The 19,227-nt window shown below is 44.1% G+C and overlaps 1 protein-coding gene across 1 annotated transcript in view; it reads left to right on the plus strand.

Moving 5' to 3' along the window:
- ERP29 (endoplasmic reticulum protein 29) overlaps positions 1-18,524 on the plus strand; it is a 44,258-nt gene extending 25,734 nt beyond the window's left edge. Inside the window, exon 3 of the mRNA XM_044290707.1 lies at positions 16,430-18,524. Within this exon, the coding sequence (XP_044146642.1) occupies positions 16,430-16,932 (503 nt within the window). The 3' untranslated portion in view covers positions 16,933-18,524. The remainder of the gene's footprint in view (positions 1-16,429) is intronic.
- Positions 18,525-19,227: the final 703 nt, after the last annotated feature.

Raw genomic sequence — 19,227 nt, forward strand, 5'->3', positions numbered from 1 at the left:
ATAATAAAGCAGAAAATGTTTTGGAATGATGATCAAGAATGGGAAAGATTTTGAGAACAGTTCAGGTCTTTGAGATATTTCCGAATATTACAGAATATCTAGATACATTGGGAGAGAGTTATCCAAACTGGTGTAATGTATAGGGTTTCCCAGAGCGTTTAGCTTGGGGGACTCATGGGACACAGTCACGATAATTTTCTGAGGAGTTTGGTGTTGGTTTTATTGTTATGGCTGGGGTTGGTTTGTTTTTTGTGTCTCCCCCCCTTTTTTTGTTTGTGTTCAGTTTCCACAGGGTTACCTCAAGTTGAATTCCAGTTATAGCGACGGTTCCTGATGGATCAGCTGATCATTGGTTCCTGTGGTTTAAAAGAGGGGGACATCGCTTTTAGTACCTTGCAGTTTAAGAAGACCGGGACCAGCTCAGGAATGGAGCACCTTCTGCGGCAATTAATCCTGAGAGCGGAGTTGGAGGGCGGAGAAGAGCGGCACTGCCTTGCCCAGCCGGAAACTTCTACAGGAGCACAGGAATTTATCCAAGGATGGCAGCCAGATGAAGATTTAAGCGCAGAAAAAGACCCACATTGGATTTACAGCTGACCTAGCAGCAGCCATGGAAACTACAACTTGCCTATGGCTTCAGCAATCTTACTTGAGGTGCAGTGTGAAGATCCTCCGAAGCTGGATGTGAAAGCTCTTCATTTCTCTGATCCTGGTCAGGAGGTGCCATTTAACACCAAGCATTAAAGAACCTATATGGCGATTAGAATTTATTCAAACTATGTCACTGTTACTGTCCATTAAAGAACATATTGTTCGTCCTGATAAAAAGGATGAGAAGATGGATAATTATAGAAAGAACCTGGCGAGTTTAGATTAATTTATCACTTGTCTTTTCCACTTGATCATTTGCTTAATGATGAAGTTTCTAGGTCTGATGCTGCGGTGTCTTATGCGTCGTTTGATCAAGCAGTGGATTTATTAAAACGTTTTGGTCAAGGGACTCTACTCACGCCATCTAGTGGTGAGAAAGTCAATGTTCAGTCCATGTCTAATTTACTTTTTAACCAACAGTTTGTTTCTGGTCTATATTCCCTTTTTTATGATTTCATTCGGAAAGTGGATATTTCATCGCCATTTGGGGTCTGGTTTAGTCATCCCAAGGCGTTAATTCAGAGTCAAGTGGTTTCTTCTATTCCTGTCCCTAACAAAGTGCAATAGAGCCGGATAGGTGTGGTACGGTTACACTGACGCCAAATTATGCAGTGGGTCAGGATATGGGTATATTAGTCTATAGTTTTGTTTGTGACGCCAATTGCAGCGTGCGCAGGGTACTGTCACAGGGCCCTCCAAGAATGGTATAACTCACGCCCCAGGTTAGGAATGCCAGAGTGGTGTACTGTCTCTTTATGGTAGTGGTAAATGTGTCAACAGTGTCTCCTACCTGGATACGGCTGGATCCTGGCTCACTTGCAATAAATTGAGTGTAGTGATAGTAGGAGTAATAGAGGAATTTGCAGCAGAAATTGAGATCCAGACCTTTGGTAAAGTTCAAACTTGTCTTTATTAAGGGTAACTTTCTTCCAAGCAAGATACAGCTTTTGTCTTGGGTCCCAGCAGGTATTGGCAATGGTTGGCAGGAATTAATCTTCTGCTATATCAACCTGGAGCTTGCAGGAAAGGACGTCTGCTTGTTAGCTCTGTACTGTGGCAGGAATTTGGCTTCTGCACTCTCTATCTTCTGCTGTATGGGGACTGGCTAGCTGAGGAGGAATATGGCTTCTCCTGGGTCTCTGGGTCTCTGGACTTTACTCACAGTTATCTTCACAGGGTATGCTTTCTTCCTGGAACTGGAGTTGTCTGCTTGCTTTATCCAGCCGAGGCTGCAGGGCTCAGGTTGGGGATGGTGATCAATGTCACAGCCGAGACAAGATCCTGGTTTGGTTCCCTTTCATCTGGGAGCTCCTAACACACACAGCCTTCCCCAACAGGCACACTGCCTCTAACTTCCTTCCCTCCCCATGCTGCAGGATATTGGCGTAGCCAACTCTGCTCACAGAGGGGGAGTTAAACTGGAACGAACTATTCCAGCGTAGATGTACTAAACTGAACCTAAGTCCTTGCTAACACATTGCTGCCACCTGCTGGTGAACATGGAAATTACAGCAATATACACTTTAAAGGGATTCTGTCACCAGGATTAACGATATAGTGATATTTATATGTGCCCATTAGTCTCCATGCAGTGTTTACAATGATCCCTCTGTTTATGCTCTGTGTATGTTAGATTCTTTTAACCACCTTAGGACCGCCGTACGCAGGATTGCGTCCTGCCGGCGGTCCTGCTCTTCTGGGTGGACGCATATACGCGTCCTCCCGCGAGAGCCGAGATTTCCTGTGAACGCGCGCGCACAGGCGCGCGCTCACAGGAACGGAAGGTAAGCGAGTGGATCTCCAGCATGCCAGCGGCGATCGCTCGCTGGCAGGCTGGAGATCCGAATTTTTTAACCCCTAACAGGTATATTAGACGCTGTTTTCATAACAGCGTCTAATATACCTCCTACCTGGTCCTCTGGTGGTCCCTTTTGTTAGGATCGACCACCAGAGGACTCAGGTAGGTAAGTACAGTAGCACCAAACACCACACTACACTACACCCCCCCCCCCGTCACTTATTAACCCCTTATAAACCCCTGATCACCCATGATCACCCCATATAAACTCCCTGATCACCCCCCTGTCATTGATCACCGCCCTGTCATTGATCACCCCCCTGTCAGGCTCCGTTCAGACGTCCGTATGATTTTTACGGATCCACGGATACATGGATCGGATCCGCAAAAAGCATACGGACGTCTGAATGGAGCCTTACGGGGGGTGATCAATGACAGGCGGGTGATCACCCATATACACTCCCTGATCACCCCCTGTCATTGATCACCCCCCTGTCATTGATCACTCCCCTGTAAGGCTCCATTCAGACGTCCGCATGATTTTTACGGATCCATGGATACATGGTTCGGATCCGCAAAACACATGCGGACGTCTGAATGGAGCCTTACAGGGGGTGATCAATGACAGGCGGGTGATCACCCATATACACTCCCTGATCACCCCCCTGTCATTGATAACCCCCCTGTAAGGCTCCATTCAGACGTCCGCATGCGTTTTGTGGATCCGATCCATGTATCCATGGATCCGTAAAAAATCATGCGGATGTCTGAATGGAGCCTTACAGGGGGGGTGATCAGTGACGGGGGTGATCACCCTGATTACCCTGATCACCCCCTGTCATTGATAACCCCCCTGTAAGGCTCCATTCAGACGTCCGCATGCGTTCTGTGGATCCGATCCATGTATCCATGGATCCGTAAAAAATCATGCGGATGTCTGAATGGAGCCTTACAGGGGGGGTGATCAGTGACAGGGGGGTGATCACCCTGATAACCCTGATCACCCCCTGTCATTGATAACCCCCCTGTAAGGCTCCATTCAGACGTCCGCATGCGTTCTGTGGATCCGATCCATGTATCCATGTATCCGTAAAAAAATCATGCGGATGTCTGAATGGAGCCTTACAGGGGGGGTGATCAGTGACAGGGGGGTGATTACCCTGATCACCCCCTGTCATTGATAACCCCCCTGTAAGGCTCCATTCAGACGTCCGCATGCGTTTTGTGGATCCGATCCATGTATCCATGGATCCGTAAAAAATCATGCGGATGTCTGAATGGAGCCTTACAGGGGGGGGTGATCAGTGACAGGGGGGTGATTACCCTGATCACCACCTGTCATTGATAACCCCCCTGTAAGGCTCCATTCAGACGTCCGCATGCGTTCTGTGGATCCGATCCATGGATCCGTAAAAAATCATGCGGATGTCTGAATGGAGCCTTACAGGGGGGGTGATCAATGACAGGGGGGTGATCAGGGAGTCTATATGGGTGATCACCCCCCTGTCATTGATCACCCCCCTGTCATTGATCACCCCCCCCCTGGTAAGGCTCCATTTAGACATTTTTTTTGGCACAAGTTAGCGGAAATTTTTTGTTTGTTTTTGTTTTTTCTTACTAAGTCTCATATTCTACTAACTTGTGTCAAAAAATAAAATCTCACATGGACGCACCATACCCCTCACGGAATCCAAATGCGTAAACATTTTTAGACATTTATATTCCAGACTTCTTCTCACGCTTTAGGGCCCCTAAAAAGCCAGGGCAGTATAAATACCCCACATGTGACCCCATTTCGGAAAGAAGACACCCCAAGGTATTCCGTGAGGGGCATATTGAGTCCATGAAAGATTGAAATTTTTGTCCTAAGTTAGCGGAAAGTGAGACTTTGTGAGAAAAAAACAAAAAAAAAATCAATATCCGCTAACTTATGCAAAAAAAAAAAAAATTCTAGGAACTCGCCATGCCCCTCATTGAATACCTTGGGGTGTCTTCTTTCCAAAGTGGGGTCACATGTGGGGTATTTATACTGCCCTGGCTTTTTAGGGGCCCGAAAGTGTGAGAAGAAGTCTGGGATCCAAATGTCTAAAAATGCCCTCCTAAAAGGAATTTGGGCCCCTTTGCGCATCTAGGCTGCAAAAAAGTGTCACACATGTGGTATCGCCGTACTCAGGAGAAGTTGGGCAATGTGTTTTGGGGTGTCATTTTACATATACCCATGCTGGGTGAGAAAAATATCTTGGTCAAATGCCAACTTTGTATAAAAAAATGGGAAAAGTTGTCTTTTGCCAAGATATTTCTCTCACCCAGCATGGGTATATGTAAAATGACCCCCCAAAACACATTACCCAACTTCTCCTGAGTACGGCGATACCACATGTGTGACACTTTTTTGCAGCCAAGGTGGGCAAAGGGGCACCTTTCGGATTTCGCAGGCCATTTTTTACACATTTTGATTGCAAGGTACTTCTTACACATTTGGGCCCCTAAATTGCCAGGGCAGTATAACTACGCCACAAGTGACCCCATTTTGGAAAGAAGACACCCCAAGGTATTCCGTGAGGGGCACGGCGAGTTCCTAGAATTTTTTATTTTTTGTCACAAGTTAGCGGAAAATGATGATTTTTCTTTTTTTTTCTTTTTTCCTTACAAAGTCTCATATTCCACTAACTTGCGACAAAAAATAAAAAATTCTAGGAACTCGCCATGCCCCTCACGGAATACCTTGGGGTGTCTTCTTTCCAAAATGGGGTCACTTGTGGCGTAGTTATACTGCCCTGGCAATTTAGGGGCCCAAATGTGTGAGAAGTACTTTGCAATCAAAATCTGTAAAAAATGACCGGTGAAATCCGAAAGGTGCACTTTGGAATATGTGCCCCTTTGCCCACCTTGGCAGCAAAAAAGTGTGACACATCTGGTATCGCCGTACTCAGGAGAAGTTGGGGAATGTGTTTTGGGGTGTCATTTTACATATACCCATGCTGGATGAGAGAAATATCTTGGCAAAAGACAACTTTTCCCATTTTTTTATACAAAGTTGGCATTTGACCAAGATATTTTTCTCACCCAGCATGGGTATATGTAAAATGACACCCCAAAACACATTGCCCAACTTCTCCTGAGTACGGCGATACCAGATGTGTCACACTTTTTTGCTGCCAAGGTGGGCAAAGGGGCACATATTCCAAAGTGCACCTTTCGGATTTCACCGGTCATTTTTTACAGATTTTGATTGCAAAGTACTTCTCACACATTTGGGCCCCTAAATTGCCAGGGCAGTATAACTACGCCACAAGTGACCCCATTTTGGAAAGAAGACACCCCAAGGTATTCCGTGAGGGGCATGGCGAGTTCCTAGAATTTTTTATTTTTTGTCGCAAGTTAGTGGAATATGAGACTTTGTAAGGAAAAAAGAGAAAAAAAAAAAATGATCATTTTCCGCTAAATTGTGACAAAAAATATAAAAATTCTAGGAACTCGCCATGCCCCTCACGGAATACCTTGGGGTGTCTTCTTTCCAAAATGGGGTCACTTGTGGCGTAGTTATACTGCCCTGGCAATTTAGGGGCTCATATGTGTGAGAAGTACCTTGCAATCAAAATGTGTAAAAAATGGCCTGCAAAATCCGAAAGGTGCACTTTGGAATATGTGCCCCTTTGCCCACCTTGGCAGCAAAAAAGTGTGACACATCTGGTATCGCCGTACTCAGGAGAAGTTGGGGAATGTGTTTTGGGGTGTCATTTTACATATACCCATGCTGGATGAGAGAAATATCTTGGCAAAAGACAACTTTTCCCATTTTTTTATACAAAGTTGGCATTTGACCAAGATATTTTTCTCACCCAGCATGGGTATATGTAAAATGACACCCCAAAACACATTCCCCAACTTCTCCTGAGTACGGCGATACCAGATGTGTGACACTTTTTTGCTGCCAAGGTGGGCAAAGGGGCACATATTCCAAAGTGCACCTTTTGGATTTCACCGGTCATTTTTTACACATTTTGATTGCAAAGTTCTTCTCACACATTTGGGCCCCTAAATTGCCAGGGCAGTATAACTACCCCACAAGTGACCCCATTTTGGAAAGAAGACACCCCAAGGTATTCCGTGAGGGGCATGGCGAGTTCCTAGAATTTTTTATTTTTTGTCGCAAGTTAGTGGAATATGAGACTTTGTAAGGAAAAAATAAATAAATAAAATCATCATCATTTTCCGCTAACTTGTGACAAAAAATAAAAAGTTCTATGAACTCACTATGCCCATCAGCGAATACCTTAGGGTGTCTACTTTCCGAAATGGGGTCATTTGTGGGGGTTTTCTACTGTTTGGGCATTGTAGAACCTCAGGAATCATGACAGGTGCTCAGAAAGTCAGAGCTGTTTCAAAAAGCGGAAATTCACATTTTTGTACCATAGTTTGTAAATGCTATAACTTTTACCCAAACCATTTTTTTTTTTTTGCCCAAACATTTTTTTTTTATCAAAGACATGTAGAACAATAAATTTGGCGAAAAATTTATATATGGATGTCGTTTTTTTTGCAAAATTTTACAGCTGAAAGTGAAAAATGTCATTTTTTTGCAAAAAAATCGTTACATTTTGATTAATAACAAAAAAAGTAAAAATGCCAGCAGCAATGAAATACCACCAAATGAAAGCTCCATTAGTGAGAAGAAAAGGAGGTAAAATTCATTTGGGTGGTAAGTTGCATGACCGAGCGATAAACGGTGAAAGGAGTGTAGTGCCGAAGTGTAAAAAGTGCTCTGGTCATGAAGGGGGTTTCACCTAGCGGGGCTATTGATATGTAAATCACCTCTGTCAGGAGCCCAAGGGGTTGTCCCATGATATGTTGGAGCCCAGCCGTGCCTATCGATCCGGAGCCTAGCACCGTTTACTACTTAATTTATTCACTCCACTATCCTGACGTCAGTTCATCTCTGCTCCGTAGTCTTGCGCAGGCACAGTGGACACTGTAGTCTGCGCCCGTGTAGACTACTGGCACCGACTTTGACTAGTCCACTGCGCATGCACCGGCTCCCTGCGCACCCCGATTGGACCAGAAAATACTTTCTTTCTCTGCGCAAGTCGGTCAAAATTGTCAAAGGAGCGCTTTCTGCCAGAACATTCTTCCACTTAGGACCGACTTGCGCAGCGAAATAAAGTCTTTTCCGGTCCGATCGGGGTGCGCAGGGAGCTGGCGCATGTGCAGTGGACTAGTCGAAGTCGGTGCCAGTAGTCCGCACGGGCGCAGACTACAGTGTCCACTGCGCCTGCGCAAGACTACGGAGCAGAGATGAACTGACGTCAGTATAGTGGAGTGAATAAATTAAGTAGTAGGCGGTGCTGGGCTCCGGATTGATGGGCGCAGCTGGGCTCCAACATATCGTGGGACAACCCTTTGGGCTCCTGACAGAGGTGATTTACATATCAATAAGATCGCTTTTTATAAGAATCTAACTCACACAGAGCATAAACAGAGGGATCATTGTAAACACTGCATGGAGACTAATGGGCACATATGAAATATCGCTATATCGTTAATCCTGGTGACAGAATCCCTTTAACATGGTTTATAATGCACAGTTGTGAGGATATAATGTAAAATTACATTAGATGACAAAGTTAATGCTCTTAGGAGATTGTAGCGGTGTAAAAGAGTTTAGTAACAGAACTCTGAGGTGTTACATTCCCCCTTACTTCAATTTAAGCCGCCCTCGGCTTATGCTTAGGAGGGGAGGAACCAGCTCTGGGGTACCCAAATTAGTACAGAGTGCTGCGTGTCTTACACATAAAGACATACAAAGACAAACACAAAACGGCTACCCTAGGTTCCTGCCCGCATGAGTAGGGTGTCCTAAGTAACAGTTTCCCTTTCGGTATAACCAGGGAACCAAAGGTCTGCACTAAGCAATTACTACTGACTGACTTTGAAGTGTTCCTCTAAACACCAAAGGAAGCATGGGGGTGTCTTTACTCTGTAATCCTGCCATTGTGTAATGAAATGCCCTCAAATGGAAGGGTGGCTTTATCCTGTATTCCCTTCCCTGCACCAAAGTCAAAATATAAGGCTTATAGCATGATCACTATGGTGGCTATAGTTAGCTAAAAGGCTCTAAGGTTTGAGCTACCATACCTTAGGCAAAAGCACAGAATGGGAGGTATAAGCGTCTCCGTGCACTTCTGGCAGTCACAGGAGGAGGGTATGATAATCCCATGAAACTCCTGGAAGACACCTCAGGATGGGAGCAATCCTGAACAAATAACAAACGGGAAGGAGGGGTCAAAAACTCCTCTAACCATTCCCGAAGCAGCGGGGTTACCCGTGTAGGTACTAGACCTGCCGGGACTTACCACTTGGTCCTACCCTGGGTATCTATGGGTATATAACACTGGGTGTAGGCCATTAGTATTAAGCGTCCATATAGGCAGTCCGTTTAAAGGGGGAGAGACCAAGAGCTGTAAAGCAAGGCACACAAGAGTAAGGCGCTACCTATCTGGCTAAGTACAAAAGTAAGTGCAATATCACAATAAGTGCATGAGGTCACATCGAGGCACCTAAAAAATAATACACACAATGGGCATATAATACTTAAATGTTGCATAACATGAAAACATTAGGCAAAATTAGTGCAATAATATCACAGTATAAATCACAAAGAGTTCAGGTATACGTTTGAGTCTTTTCTTTGGGTGCAAGCTTTTTTACGTTGCAGTAAACATTTTGGAAAACAGTGCAAATACGTTATGCATTTGTTAGTGCAATAATATGCTCAAATATGACTTGAGTCCTTTTACTTTAAGTACTTGATGTAGAATCCACTGGAAACAGGCAGAAGTCAGTTGTAATCCACAGGAATAATAACGTTAATTGTAATCCATTAGGCAGTATAAAATGTTATGTAAAACACATAAAAGCAGCATATTAAGAACCATAGTTTCATAAGGCTATCAAGTAACCTGAGAAAGGGGATAAAACAATGTGCAAACTTTGGCACAACCTGGGATGTGAAAGGTTGTTGAAGGTGAAGATGAGGTTAAATGTAATTGAAGATGGGGGGGAGTCCTTACTGCACATGACCATCAGGGTGAGGACGAAATAAGGCAACCTGTAAAGGAAAACATTAAAACAATGCCAACGGGTCCTCACCCGTCAAGACCAGTCCATGATGTGGCTCCCAAAAAGTTCAGGTGTTGAAGATAAGGACATTTAGAGAAGGACGTCCAGGTCCTCCTCTCTACTAGAGCTACTGAAGATCATTAGAGGGTGCTGTTACCTCTGGTAACTTAGTTTTGCAGCTGTAGTGGTGCGCCACTGCCCTCTTGTGGTGTCTTTTGGAATTGGCTGAGCAGTCAGCCTGGTGAATGCAGCTGTGACATGCTGTAAACCGGGATCCCTAGCCGGTGCAGAGGTGGTTAATACCTCCGGCTGAAGGGGTTCTGGCAGGCAAACTGGGGGTGCCTGGGGCAAATAAGAGCGCTTGACAGAACGGCGGCCCACAAATATTTCTGCCACACTGTAATTGTCTTGCAGGAATCCAACTCCTCTCTCCACTGAGAACCAGAGTACGGTCCCAGTGCGCTGGATAAATTTTGAGTCACCTGGCCGGTGGTCATCTAACACTTGCTTGACCCACTCTTCAATAGCCGACTTGTATTCCCACGCAGTCTAGGTGTGAGCGGTGATCTCTAATGGGACTTCAGGATTGGTCCAAGGCCTGGGCGACTTAGTAGCCGGTGTCGTCCACGGGAGCAGGCTTGGCGTCGGCGGCCATCTTAGGGGATGTCTGGTCCGTGCGCTCGGCCGTCGCGGAGGGATCCACAGCCTCCAGGGTCTGGACTGTAGTTGCAATGTCCTTTTCCGCGGGAGTGAGTTCAGAAACGGCAGCCATCTTGATTTGGTCGTCAGCGGCTGTCTCTCCACCATTCGCGGCATGCGCAGGCTCTGTGGACACTCCGAACATGCAGGGGCCAGCTTTGTTCACGAGTTGGGAGACCCGGATCTCTGGTAAGGTAGCCTCGTAAACTAGCTCTCCTTGTATCGCCATTTGGTCCCACTTAAGTGATGGGAGCGCCATGTTTCCTGCGTCTCCTCTCTCACTTGGTACAGGGAATGAGGGAGGAGTCTTCACTCCCTTGGCTCACATTGCAAAGTTCTTGGTGGGCAGGCTTGAGAGTTCCCGCTTCTAGGGGGGCGTATTCAGCATTTTCGCGCTCTTGAGAGGATGTTCTTGAGTTTTCCCGCTTCTAAAGGGCATGAAGAAGCGGCGCCATTACACGAATATGGCGAATTAACCCTTGGAGTGCTGGTGCGCACTGTGGAGCACTTTCTGGCACAGCAATTAAGTCAATAAAGTACATTTTTACACTCTTCAGGCCTTGTAGCAGTGTTAAACATGCAATTTAATCCTGCTAAGGCACACAATTGGATCCAGTTCTGTTGGCACACAGTTGGATCCGGTTGGCACACAGCTCGATCCTGTTCCAGCGACGCCAACAATGCAGCAACCAGGATGCAGGTATACTGATGCCACTTTAATGCAATGGCTGTGTCAGGTGAATAATAGTCTGTATTTTGTTTGTGACGCCAATTGCAGCGTGCGTATGGTACTGTCACAGGGCCCTCCAAGGATGGTATAACTCGCGCCCTAGGTTAGCAATGCCAGAGTGGTGTACTGTTTCTGTATGGTAGTGGTAATTTTGTCAATGGCGTCTCCTACCTGGGTACAGCTGGATCCCTGGATCCTGGCTCACTTGCAATAAATTGAGTGTAGTGATAGTAGGAGTAATAGAGGAATTTGCAGCAGAAATTGAGATCCAGACCTTTGGTAAAGTTCAAACTTGTCTTTACTGAGGGTAACTTTCACCCAAGCAAGATACAGCTTTTTTCTTAGGTCCCAGTAGGTATTGGCAATGGTTGGCAGGAATTTATCTTCTGCTATATCAACGTGGAGCTTGCAGGAAAGGACGTCTGCTTGTTAGCTCTGTACTGTGGCAGGAATTTGGCTTCTGCACTCTCTATCTTCTGCTGTATGTTGACTGACTAACTGAGGAGGAATATGGCTTCTCCTGGGTCTCTGGACTTTACTCACAGTTATCTTCACAGGGTATGCTTTCTTCCTGGAACTGGAGTTGTCTGCCTGCTTCATCCAGCCGAGGCTGCAGGGCTTAGGTTGAGGAAGAGACATTACTCTGAGAACTTATCCTTTGAGTCCAATAAAATGCATATTTTGCCACTATGATTTTTTATGAGATCGTGCCGAGATTAGTATGGTCTAAAGATGGTTTGGGCTTCAATAAGATTAGACCACTCTGGAGTTCCACTCCAGTTTGGGACTCGTTATCCATATGTTGAAGATCTCTCGCTGTCCCAGCATCCATTGTTTTATGGTCTCTGGACCCTATAAAAGGAAGTTAGCTGCTACTCACTGTTCGACCACTGAGGGATGGGAAGTCTTAACCCCGAAACGCGTTTGGTAACGAACAGTGAGAGATCTCAACAATAACAGATAATTATCTCAACAGCAACAGAATCATTATCTCGACAGCAACAGATTACCGTCCCGTTTTATACAACCCGTATGCCGGCATCTACAGTGATACATCTGCTAGACTAGAGCGGTCGGCACTTATGACCCAGAGCGTTCCCAGCCTCAGAGTCACGTGGGACGCCACGGGTTTACTCTGTTGACCACGTGGGATGCCGCGGAGGTCTCGGCAGCACAAAGGAATGCTACGAATATACGGGCGGCTCTAGCGGAAAGAACTCTCCATATTTACCAACAAGGACCGGTAAAGTACTGTGTACAACCTACCTGTTTATTATATACAAGTGTATCACGTTAAAACTCACAAGAGGACCGACTGGTACAACTATATACTTTTTTTGTGGATGTCTTTTGGACATATAGACACACGATATTTATAAGTGTGAGCAGATGATTTTTTAACATATATTATTACCGGTACAGTGGGACAGACTGTATATTTGCCTGAGACATAGGGGCATATTCAAGTGGACTACCCTGTTTAGCACCTCCGCTGAACTTATTACGTACCACATGGACTTACACGCCGCTATTCAGACTTGCATCTAGCGGTTTCTCTTTTTTAGCATTCTCTTTTAACATATTATTGTTTGTTTTCTACTATATATATTGTAATTAAATACTTTATTTAGCATACATTTGTGTTGATCCATATACTGCTGGATAGTGGGTTGCCCTCCATCTCGCTTCATTTGTTTTAAGATTAGAAAACGAATCAACAGGGCCATGTCAAAATTTTTACCGGTTTAAGGAGGTTTTAGTTATAGACACATTGACTTTGAAGGCTTTGTTCCAGGGCTATACAGATCTGACAATGTGCACTTAGATGTGGGTCTGGATATTTTTAACTTGGGCCTTCAAAATTCGATTGGCAACAATGGCTGTGTTACTTTTTTGGGGGGGCCATGCCCTTTTAGAGGTATGACTTGTGGGATTTTGTCGCCCAGCTAATGCTGGGTGGACTTTTGGTCAAGATTTATTGGTTATTGCTGAGATAAAAATTATCTTTATGGTTATTTATTATTTATGGATTATTAATTAACTATTTATTGGTGCAATTTTATGGGTAACCCCAAAATAAAGCAACACGGCCTGTTTTATCCAAATATAAGTGTCGCTTTTATTTATTTAGAGTAATATGCAAATCTGGTTTAGTTGCCTATAGAAACTAATCAGATTCCACCTTTTAATTTTCCATTGAAACCCTGAAAAGTGGAATCTGCTTTATTGTTATGGGCAACTAAACCAGTTATCATTTACAATCGATTTGATAAATCTTCCCCACATTGTCTGTTCATGACTCCAAAATAACTTTGTTATAAACCCTGCAGGAGCTGTAGTGGGCGCCATATTGGTTGGTTACACAGCTTTTCAAAGTAGAGTTCACGCGCATGAAAAAAACTGAAGGATAACAATCTACATATCCTAGCAACCATCAGTGAAAAACACATTGGATCTGGATGCCCTCAGTTTTTCACTGAAGCCCCATTCACTTCTATGGAACCAGAGCTGCGTGAAAAACGTAGAATATAGAACATGCTGCGATTTTTCCTGAATGCAGAAATGATGCGTGAAAAATGGCGCTTATGTACATAGAATCGTTGAAATGAATGTGTCAGGATTCAGTCCAGATGCTATGCGTTTGCTTCAAGCATCGCACCCGGACGGAACATTTGCTTTTGTGAAAGAGCCCTTTGGGTGCAGTTTGTGTTGCTTTTTCTCATGCAGTTTATTGAGCCAACACCAGAAATGTATGAGAAAGGAATTGGAAATCTAAATAAAAAACTTACTGTATTTTGGACTATAGAACCGACTGGACTATAAGACGCACCAACAATACAGTATTGCTGCCAGCACTTACCCAGTCCAAAGCAGTAGTACGAGGCTGGAGTTACTGGGATGGATCTGTCCCTGCACAGCATGGAGGGGGCACGGCCAAAAAGGTCCTGGTGGGACATCTTCACATTGACCAAAAATACAGTGGTATTTTTTTTGAAAAAAAATGCTGTGTATTTAAAACCACTCTTACTCCTATCCACAGGATAAATGTATGATTGATGTGGGTTCGACTGCTGAGATCCCCACTGCCCATAAGAACTGGATCCGTGAGTCCTCTCTGTGAATAGAATGGTAGTGTGCGTGCTTGAGCAGAGCTCCATTCACTTCTCTGGGACTGATGGAAACAGTTAAGAGCTGTACTCGGAAGTGCCATAGACAGTTAGGAAGTGGTCATCTCACTTCCATTCAGATAGGGGTCTTCTGGACCCCGTTCAGTGCTTGCATGCAGTCCCCTCCACCAAAGTATTTTGGAGATATGGAAAAAGGAAGCTGAGATCTGCACTTTCCATAACTCCCAGAGAATTTTATCGAGAGGTTGACCATCAAGAATATGTGAACAGATCAGACCCAATAGGTGATAGTCCCAGAGCTGGAACCTGCACCCATCAGGTATTTAGGGCAGTATAGAGGATCAGATGGCTTGGCAAACAGGGTTTAACATATCCCCACACCTTTCAGGTATTTATGCCATATCCTGTGGCAATGCCTCTTCAAGGACAGCATATTATCGTGACAGGTTTGTTGAGCTATTATTGACACATTGAAACCGTTACCAGATTTTAAAAAAATACTGTGTCACTTATTAAAAAATCTGCTAAGAAACAGCATGGTGGACGGATAGCTATGAGTCTGCTTATTCATTAGCCCAGTGCACCCCTCTCCTATTCCCACCCCTCACCAATGGTCCTCTATACTCATTAACCTTTATTCATTTATAAGGAGGTGGGAGAGTCTGATTCATAACTATGAGTCCACTGTATTCTATCTTCTATCTATTTAGTGTACTAGCTGTGGGAGTTAGCTCTGATAGAGGCAGGATTGGACGGCTTGCGGACAGTCAGAGACAGTGACACACGAGATGAAGTCCAAGCAAAGTTCCACTTTATTGTGGTTTAAATAGCAAAAATAAAGGGCCTTTACATTTCAGGCACAACACAAAACAAATCCGCTCTGAGCACTAACTAAGGCTACTTTCACACTAGCGTTCTGGCTTTCCGTTTGTGAGATCCGTTCAGGGCTCTCACAAGAGGTCCAAAACGGATCAGTTTGGCTCTAATTCATTCTGAATGGAAAAGGATCCGCTCAGAATGCATCAGTTTTCCTCCGTTCCGAGGCGGACACCAAACGGATCAGTTCTGACACACAATGTAAGTCAATAGGGACGGATCTGTTTTCTATGACACAATAGAAAACGGATCCGTCCTCCATTGACTTTCAATGGTGTTCAAGACGAATCCGTCTTGGCTATGTTAAAGATAATACAAACAAATCCGTTCTGAATGGATGCAGACGTTTGTATTATCTGAACGGATCCGTCTGTGCAGATCCATGACGGATCCGCACCAAACGCGAATGTGAAAGTAGCCTAAACAGTGTTCCACTAACTGTCCTAGGTACAGTACTGTCAGCACTGAAGTTCACCACTGCAAACTACTCACAAGGACCGGCATGTCACTTCCAGATATAATCCAGCTCTCAGGCCCAGACTCTGCCCGTGTTCTCTTTATGCAAGTGCTGCAGGTGCAGCTAATCAGGCAGCAGGCTAGATCTGTACCAGAAGTGGACTGAGGATTGGGGAATCCGCCCAACTCTTCCCCAATCCAAAACTCCAGGCCCTATACTGGCTTTTCTACAAAACCACTTCGGGAAAGCTTGGGCTTTCCACTACATACTGGGCATTCCTTGGAGCAGTTTGTCTTTTAGACAGCAAAGAGATGAGAGGCAGACTGAATTGCCTGGGAGATGAGAGGCAGAGTGAGAAGCAGTTCTTCAGCAGTTACATTAGTGTATAAAGTGCAGACTGCATCATTAGTTGCTTGGGACAGCAAATAGTTCATCCTTTAGATAGCGCATGTTAGAAATTGCAACTAAATTACAAAACTTTGAATTACAAATTGCAAAGGACCTTATTTTCTGACAACATGCAGCAAGAGGCAGAGTCAGAAGCGTTGTAGTAAAATGAAATCTGTGCTGTGGTTGGTTGCAATGGAAAAAAAAATGAAACCTGTACTGTAATCGGTTGCTATAAGCACCAGTTTGTAATTTAGACAGCACATATAGGGAGATAAGAGGCAGAGTGAGAGGCAGTGCCTCAGTAGTTAAAGTCACATTAGTGTGTACATTTAATGCACACTGCATCAAAAACACATTACTTTATTAGAAACTTCTAGAACCCTGTCGGCTGGACTTGACAATCCCCCAGCATTTGAAATTGGATCATGAAGAGTATACTGTATGTACCAAATTTGTTTTAATAGGTGTCTATGAAGAATAAATATATTTTATAGATAGATGGTGATAGATCTACATCAAGGACACTTCCCTTTCTTAAAATGCTTTCAGTGTTTATTCTGTATTTTTTCATTCTTTTACAGATTATGGTGATAAAATTAATATGGAGTTGGGTGAGAGGTACAAGCTAGATAAGGAAAAGTTCCCATATTTTTATCTCTTTGTGAATGGTGACATCGAAAACCCAATCCCTTACAATGGGGTGGTTAAGACCAATGCTATCCAGCATTGGTTAAAGACTCATGGAGTATACTTGGGCATGCCTGGGTGCCTAGAGGATTATGATATGCTAGCTGAAGAGTTCATAAAGTCCACTGATAAAGAGGAGAGGAGCGAGCTCCTGAAGAAAACTCGGACCATGTTGGCCTTTGTTCGGGAGCTGGATAAACAGTCTGCAGAGCAATATGTGAAGATCATGAGCAAAATCCTGGACCAAGGAGAGAACTTTGCGCACAGTGAGTTTGAACGCATTACAAAACTGATAGAAAATAACAAGATGAGTGATTCTAAGAAAGAGGATCTCCAGAAGAGGCTCAATATTCTCAGCAGCTTCCAGAGCAAAACGCAAGAAAAAGAGGAGCTTTAAAAAAAGATTTAAGTTAACCTATTTATTCCAACAGTATTCCATATTAATGGTACAAGAAACATTGTGACATGTCTCATCTCACTTCATGGACATCTGTTCTTCCCATAGGAAGTCTTACTGCCTGCCTAGTTTTGATATATAATGTGTTCTTGTTATGTGCATCATTTCTAAGTTCAGCAATACAGTATTTTTTTTTCCATTCTAAGGAATAGTATATATATATATATATATTTTTTTTTGTATTGTGGCTTCCTACTTTCATGCAATAGATGCCCCCAATGTTCAAGAGATGCTCATGTCTGTCTTGATAGTAGCTTGTTGTATTATTACATGGTGCCTTGTCCAGTAATCCACGTGAAAGGTTGGTGCAGATTATCTAGTACTGTACCTATATTTAATGAGTATCTGTCAGCAGTTTTGACTATGTAAAAATACTCACAGCACTAAGTTGGTTTCGGGGAAAGGAGGATAAACATACTTTTTTGTGGAGCATTTATTATGAGTAATGTGAAAATTATGTATTAGGCCTCTTTCACACGAACAATACATATTGGCTCTGAATGCGTTCAGGGTGTGTAACTCCTCAGGATGCAGCGAAGTCACAGACGAGGAAAGCAACACCGACACCAGCTTTTAAAACAACAGAAACTTTACTGAATAGTTGTATTAAACAGGATATCACATACAGTTCCCAATGCAGTGAACATAGCATAAAGTTCCATCCCCTCAGCCCATAGGCTGAGACCCCTGAGTTACACAGCACGGCGCCCTCGAGTGGTAGCAGGGAAAAAAACACTTGCAACAATTTACCTACTGGCAAGGACAACTAACACTGCCTCGCGTACCTATTATTACCCTAGAAAACTGGATGCAGGATATGATCTCGCCTGCGGTGTAACTGTGCAGCCTACAACCTTATCACAGATATAAAGCTCTATAATATTCTTGAGTGAAACAACTGGGTGAATTGAATTTGTGAACAATACTGTCGCGTTCAGTTGCGCAGTGTCCCTTTAGGGCAACGGATTCCTTGCAGAAAAACGTGGCAAACACTTTTAGCCTGATGCAAGACAGGATCCCCTAACTAACTTACTACTGGCTTACTGTCGTCTTTAGGCGCCAATTTACTTGGTGCGTGCACGATCTTACTGACCTAGGTCTGCTATTCATCCGATGGTGACTTAAATCAGAGGACAAGTCTTTCCAGCAACCATGAGGCCATGCAGGGTGTGTAGCTCCATTCCACAGCTCTTTCAGTTTTCCAGGAACCAATCTTCTTTTCTCTGGGCGATATCTGGATAACCCACAGCAATCTGTCATTTCACTCTATTTCCTGCTTCTTGTCCAGTTAGATCACCATACCTCTCTATGCATATTCAAATTCCAAGTTAATTTACACATCAACAGTATTTTAAACAGTGGGGACTGTTTCTCCATCTTACAGGTGCGTTCAGTGAAACTCGCACCATTTTGCAAGCAAGTTCAGTCAGTTTTGTCTGTGATTGCGTTCAGTTTTTTCCGAGCGGGTGCAATGCGTTTTGATCCGTATTGATCAGTTTTTCATGTGCGTGATAAAAAACTGAAGGTCTACAAACAACATGTCATAGCAACCATCAGTGAAAAACGCATTGCATCCGGATTTGCTTTCGGATGCAATGCGTTTTTCACTGAAGCTCCATTCACTTCTATGGGGCCAGGGCTGCGTGAAAACCGCAGAATATAGAACATGCTGCGTTTTTCACGTAACGCAAAACTGATGCATGGCAAAAAAATGCTCATGTACACAGACTCATTGAAATGAATGGGTCAGGGTTCACGTCACCCATTTTTCCTGCGCAGAAAACTTGCTCATGGTAAAGGGTCCTTATTTTGCCAGGTTCTTTTCCCGCAAGTGCACCGGAGACTCAGCTTCAATGTGAAGTGCTCTCTGCATTGAGCTTCTTCACAGCCCAGCTCTTCTACTTTGAGTGACAGCTCAACCAGGAGACAACTATAGCTGTCACTCAGCAAATTGGAAGAGTTGTGAAGGAGCTCAATGCAGAGACCACTTCACAATGAAACCCTGCTACAGGAGCAAAACTAGGCAGAATAAAAGTTCATATTCAGACTACTCCTGATAATAAAATCTCCACAAAAAGTATGTTTGTTGTGCTGTTCCCAGCCCGTGCCTAGGGCTATTAGCAGTTTTGCATGGTTAAAAGTGCTGACAGATTCCCATTAAGATTCCTAAAGGAGTATTCACTTCTGGGACAATGATGGCATATCACTAGGATATGCCATCAGTGTCAGGTGCGA

This window comes from Bufo gargarizans, chromosome 1, assembly GCF_014858855.1.
Source record: "Bufo gargarizans isolate SCDJY-AF-19 chromosome 1, ASM1485885v1, whole genome shotgun sequence".
Taxonomy (NCBI): Eukaryota; Metazoa; Chordata; class Amphibia; order Anura; family Bufonidae; genus Bufo; species Bufo gargarizans.